At 41.7% G+C, this 6000-nt stretch overlaps 1 protein-coding gene across 1 annotated transcript in view; it reads left to right on the forward strand.

Annotated features, from left to right (window-relative positions):
* trip4 (thyroid hormone receptor interactor 4) overlaps positions 1-3647 on the forward strand; it is an 87197-nt gene extending 83550 nt beyond the window's left edge. Inside the window, exon 13 of the mRNA XM_042342998.1 lies at positions 3169-3647. Within this exon, the coding sequence (XP_042198932.1) occupies positions 3169-3239 (71 nt within the window). The 3' untranslated portion in view covers positions 3240-3647. The remainder of the gene's footprint in view (positions 1-3168) is intronic.
* Positions 3648-6000: the final 2353 nt, after the last annotated feature.

A 6000-nucleotide genomic window follows, 5' to 3' on the forward strand; every position in this document is an offset into this window, starting at 1 on the left:
TGTTTCTCCTACTTGATTGCAAAATGCCATTGTATTCTGTCTGCCAAGCCCTGTTATCTGAAAGCTGTTTTTCTCGGTCTCTTACACTCCCTCAAATCACAACCAGCATCGTAAATCTACCTCAAACTCACTCCCCCTGTACACACTGCTCCGCATATTGAGACTGTGACCTCTTGTGGATTTCTGTACTGAATAAAACATATAATTGGAGTTCATTGTATCTGTACAGTTTTGGGATCTGAAAATGATCAATAAAGTCACCTCCTGATTCTTTCCTCTGATGTAAACTTTGCCATAATCTCTCCTCATATCTCAGGTAAAGCATTCCTTGAATAATAATAATAATAATAATAATAATAATAATCCTTGCATTTGATATAGCGCTTTTCACGTCAGGAGGACGTCCCAAAACGCTTCACAGAACACACTGTAAAGTGAATTGACTGTATATTTGTGGGCGAACGCGGCAGCCAATTGCGCACAGCAATGTCCCACAAACAGTCGTAGATTGAAAATGACCAATTTATTATTGTTTTTGGATTTGGAGGGATTATTATTAGGCTCTGTGTGGAGTAAGGAAACTTGCCCAAGGTTTCGCCCTCTGCCTGGAAATGAACTCAGGTCTCTCACTTGCAAAGCGAGTGCTCTAACCACTGAGCTACAGGACTCCATGGGATGGCTGTTTGCGGGACATTGCGCTGCATGAAATTCACCTACAAAAGCACAGTCACCGCACTTCACAGTAACCGCCGTGTGAAGCGCTTCCGAGAGGTTGCGACGCGATAAAGAATAGCTTGTAATGGGTGAATTGTGAAATACAAGGACACCTACCAAAGGAGGTTTAGTGCTGTGATATTTGCTGATTGGTTTAGCTGTAAGCTGAGTCTAATTACTTTAATAAATACAATTCAATTTGGATCCATGAACAGAACTGATCCAGTGGCCTGTTTGCTTCATGCTCCCAGGGTGAAAAGCTTCTGTGGCTAACACATGTGGAAACCCATCACCATCCCTCCAAACTAAACTGAGAATTCCAGGCTTCCCACCTACACATGGAAATCCCAGAGATAGATTGTTGGAATGGAATACGCTCTCTCTCTTTCTCTCTCTTTCCCTGGAGGGAGGCATCCTGCTTACCTAACTCCGGAAAGTATTAGGTGCAGGTTGACAAGAGCCAAGGCTTGTGGGGAGCCCTGAGTGTGTGTTGGGGTAAGTGCTGGAGTCTAACCAGCTAAACCCATACAGCTTGCCATTGATATCACTGTCTGCCAAGCTTTCCCGCTTGTCCAGCTAGGACCACCCTACCCGTTAGGGTTTTGGCTGCAGGGTTAACAGGAGCTGAGGGGGAGGATTCCCTGCCCCCAGTGACTGGTCGGCCCTTCAAAGTCTTGCTGATGAGCCGGGCCGGGCTGTGCTGTCATCAGCAGTGAGTGCCCTTTAATATTTAATATTTGATCGGGCCTTCTGTGACAAGTGTTCTCTCTCCTTCTCCTCGTCCTCCTTGATATCTCTGCCGCTTTTGACACTGTGGACCATTCTATCCTTTCTCAACACCTTTCTTCTCAGCTCAATCTTCACGGTTGCACTTGTCTGGTTCAAATTGTACCTTTCCCATCATCGCCAGTTCGCATCCATGACCAGCTTCTCCTCCAGTCCCCGCACAGTCATATGTGGTGTTCCTCAAGGCTCTCTCCTTGGTCCTCTCCCCTTTAATATCTATAAGCTCCCACTTGGTGACATCGGAGCTCCATTAATAATAATAATAATAATCCTTGCATTTGATATAGCGCTTTTCACGTCGGGAGGACCTCCCAAAGCGCTTCACAGAACACACTGTAAAGTGAATTGACTGTATATTTGTGGACGAACGCGGCAGCCAATTGCGCACAGCAATGTCCCACAAAAGTCGTGGATTGAAAATGACCAATTTATTATTGTTTTTGGTTTTGGAGGGATTATTATTAGGCTCTGTGTGGAGTAAGGAAACTTGCCCAAGGTTTCGCCCTCTGCCTGGAATTGAATTCCGTAGCCCCTTCCCTCACCTCTTTCAGGATGCGTCTTACTCTTTGACCACACCTTTGATCATCTTCTCACCCCACTCCTCTTAAAGCCAACCCCCAGCTCGGGTGCAATCCCTCAATTGCCCAGTGCCTTGGGACGTCCTCCTAATGTTAAAAGCGCTGTGCAAATACAATTTGTTGATGTTGTAGACCCGTCTGGCTCAGGAGAATATCCAACTACAATTGACGTGTCACTGTGTATATGGGGCTAAAGAATTTCTCATTATTTGAAAAGAAATATGGTGAAATTCTGTGGTTAACAGAACCTTAGGAGCAGGAAAAAAAACTTTATTTTATAAAAAGATTCAAATTCATGAAAAAGAACTAAAATCTTGGTTGTTTTTTGTGTGTCTTGTGCTTTAATATAATGATTAGTCTGTTTCCTGTCCTCTGGGTAACCTAAATACTGTATTATGTGGCGATTAATCAGAACTACTTTTTCCTCTCACTGAGTAGTCTCCTTGGCTTTTCTGCACTTTTCTGCTAAAATATTCAGCGTTTCTGTTCATTGCAATTAACAGTAATGTATAAATAGGGAGAATTTAGCGCTCGAGAATCAATTACTTCCAAACCAGGAGCCATTAGCTTATCTAATCATTAGTATAACTAGTTTATGTGCGCTCCAAAATATGGATCACCATCTTAAATGTCATGCAATTTGAGTGGTCAGTGCGTGAGGTGATAACAACAACATTTGTAAAGCGCCTTTCACATCGGGAGGATATTCTGAGGCGCTGAACAATCCACCCCCCCCACGGGTCATTCGGACCCGTGGGGGGGGTGGATTGGGATCAGGGAGGGTCAAGGGCCGAGAGCATAGGAGGATGGCCAAAGGCATGGTCGAAGAAGAAGGTCTTGAGCCAATGATGGGAGCCAAGAGAAGGGCCTCTGTTTTGCTGAAGTTTAGCTGAATTTAGAACTTTATTGGCCTAAAATAAGTCTTAAACATAACATCTGTAAAAACTATTTTTAAATATGAAAACTGGAGTTCTTCCAGTGAGTCATTCTGAAAGTCTTTTGCTTGTGATATTAATTAAAAATCCTTTTGTACAAGTTGAGCAATTTGTGTTTCTTAATATGAGCTATAAATGTGTTTTGTGTCCAACAGGGAAATTGGACACCAAGATTCACCAAGGAATGAAGAAGGGCTTAATGCGACAAAAACAGAGTTCAACCTAGAGAAGAGTGAGAGCCAGAGCCACATCTGCCTGTTTTGTGTAGAAAAATCCTTCACGTCAACAATTGAATAATCAACCTTAAAGACACTGCAATTCATTGACCACAATCCAGTCAGTATGCAGAGTATTTATTAATTCCTCAGTGTTCTCAAACCTGTAGTTGCCAAAAACTTTACGTGAATAATCCAGTTCCCTCATGACTCAAGAAAGCATGAACTGTATTGGTATACAGTATTCTTTTACAATGAATATAGAGCCCAACAAAATAACTTTGCTAACCAATAAACTAGCTACTCTCCTAGAGCAAGAAAGGAAGCCGGCGTGATTTCCACAACTACAAACTCGTGAGTTTTGCCAAAACAAGTATCTATGGCTATTCAGTTGATTAAAGGAGTTGATTTGCACCATCTGTCTGTCCAGCCTCCGCTTTTTGTGAAATGATGAATTGCTAATTCAGCCCCTGCAAACGATGCTCACAGCGTTTATAAAGATGATATTTTTAGGCAGTTACACAGGAATTCGGTTACAGCAGAACTGTGAGAGCCTGTGAGCTGCTCAGTCAGTCAGGAGCGAATTAATGGAGAAGTGGGCTGTTTCGAACACTGATGAATTACTCGTACCCATTTGGCATGTTTCTGTCTATAAAATGGTGCGGCAGCTGCCAGAGGGTAAACGCTTGCCAGTCAGATTTTCTGCAAGGACTGTCATAATAATAATAATCAATTCACTTTACAGTATATCCTGTGAAGTGCTTTGAGACATCTTGAAGACATGATAAGGTGCGATATCAAATGCAAGGATTATTATATTACATTTGATACAGTGGTTTTCATGTTGAGAGGACATCTCAAAGCACTTCAGGGGATTTACTGTAAGGTGAAGTGACTTGTCTACTGGGCACAGCTTCGATTTTAAACCCAATACAAACAAAATGAAATCAGTGTTTATCCAATAATCACTCAAAACCTGAAAATGGTCAGTCACCCGTCCTGAGGTCTCCTGTGTGTCTCTTTCTGTGTCTCTGTGGGCAGCCATGTCTGAATCTTCTCATTACAAGTAATTGAAAGTCCTGATTTTTGTTAGAACTACAAAAAAGCTAAAAAAAAATAAAAACACTGAAAAATTTCATTTTTGAATCCTGAAAAACAGAAGCCCTATTTATGGGTGAACACGGCAGCCAACATGCACACGGTAACATCCCTGACACGCTCTGAGAACCATCCCACCAAAAGGCACCAGAGCAATGCAAGTTGTTGTTGATGATGAAGTAAATGACCAATTTTGGAGTCGTGTAGCTCAGTGGTTAGAGTACGTGCCTCGCAAGTGAGAGGACCTGGGTTTGATTCCCGGGAGGACAAATCCTTGGGCAAGTTTCATTACTGTACGCGCCTCTGTTTACCAGCAGTTTGTAGGAACCCGGTTGTTAGTCTGTTGATGGATTGCTTTTACTGGGGGATAGTAATCCCATAAAAAAAACAATAATTTGGTCACTCAAATTGTTTGTGGGACGCTGCTGTGTACAATTGGCTGCTGTGTTTCGCCTAAAAATATACAGTCAATTCACTATACAGTATATTCTGTGAAGCACTTTGAGAGACTCAAAGCGATGATAAGGGGCTATATCAAATGCAAGGATTAATATTATTTTATTTGAAACATGAACAATGAAATGAAAACCATGGATAAGCAATATAATCTTACTTGAGACATACAGTATATACATGCAAGCACACTAAATATTGAAACATTAAGCCTTTGGTCAGAAATAAGTTGGCCCCTTGACCAGACTCGGATTGGGTGAAAACTCCAGGACCAAAGGTGCAACCATATCAGCACATTTCACACCAATGAACGGGAGAATTGCTAAAAACAATAACTAGAAATCAGACAAAAGCAGCCCCAAGTATTGTCAGTGAAACAAACCTCTGTTAGAAATTGGACACCTTCACCTAGCTGTTTGTAACCAGCATATCTGCTCTCGTAAAATGGCTATACACAGAATTCCCCCAGTGAACCGTGGAAAAAGGACAAAAGACTATTACAATATGAACTACGGAGGCTCACCATGGTACAATGATGTGCTTTTTTCCACGGTTTTCTTTCCTCCCCTAAAATCTAAGCTTCGGTCATGAACACAATTATTGGGTTAAGAGGATTGGACATAATGAGAACGGTCTGGATAAAGAAGACCCTTCGGCCCATCTGATCTCATCCTCCAGAACATCAGCTCCATCATCTCTATCACAGTGTTGAGCTGCCAGTGTCCTGGCCTCTTGCACTCTTCTAGGCAACCCGTTCCAGTCGCTGATTACTCTCTGTATAAAGAAATACTTGCTGGTGTCTGTTCTGAAATTGCCCTTCACAACTCTAAACCTATATCTTGTTTTACTGTCTTGATACATCCTAAAGTAATAACCTGGTTTTTTAAAAAAAATCAGGTCTTAATTTTGGCCTGTTTACACAACTATTACTAGAGAATAGAGGGATATGTGAGGGAACAAGGAGGGCAGCTCAATAAACTTTGGCAGTGACTATGTGGGCTGAAGGGCCTGTTTCTCTGCTATATAAGTTTATATAACTATGTAAAATTATTTAATATGTTAAAACTAACATATTTAACGTTTCGCCCACAAAATATACAGCCAATTCATTATAGTGTATAAGCGAGAAGAGATGTGAAGTGTATTCTGTGAAGCATTTTGAGACGTATCGGAGACATGATAAGGCGCTGTATCAAATGCAAAGATTATTGTTACCAGTTG

This window comes from Callorhinchus milii, unplaced genomic scaffold (assembly GCF_018977255.1).
Source record: "Callorhinchus milii isolate IMCB2004 unplaced genomic scaffold, IMCB_Cmil_1.0 Scaffold22, whole genome shotgun sequence".
NCBI lineage: Eukaryota > Metazoa > Chordata > Chondrichthyes > Chimaeriformes > Callorhinchidae > Callorhinchus > Callorhinchus milii.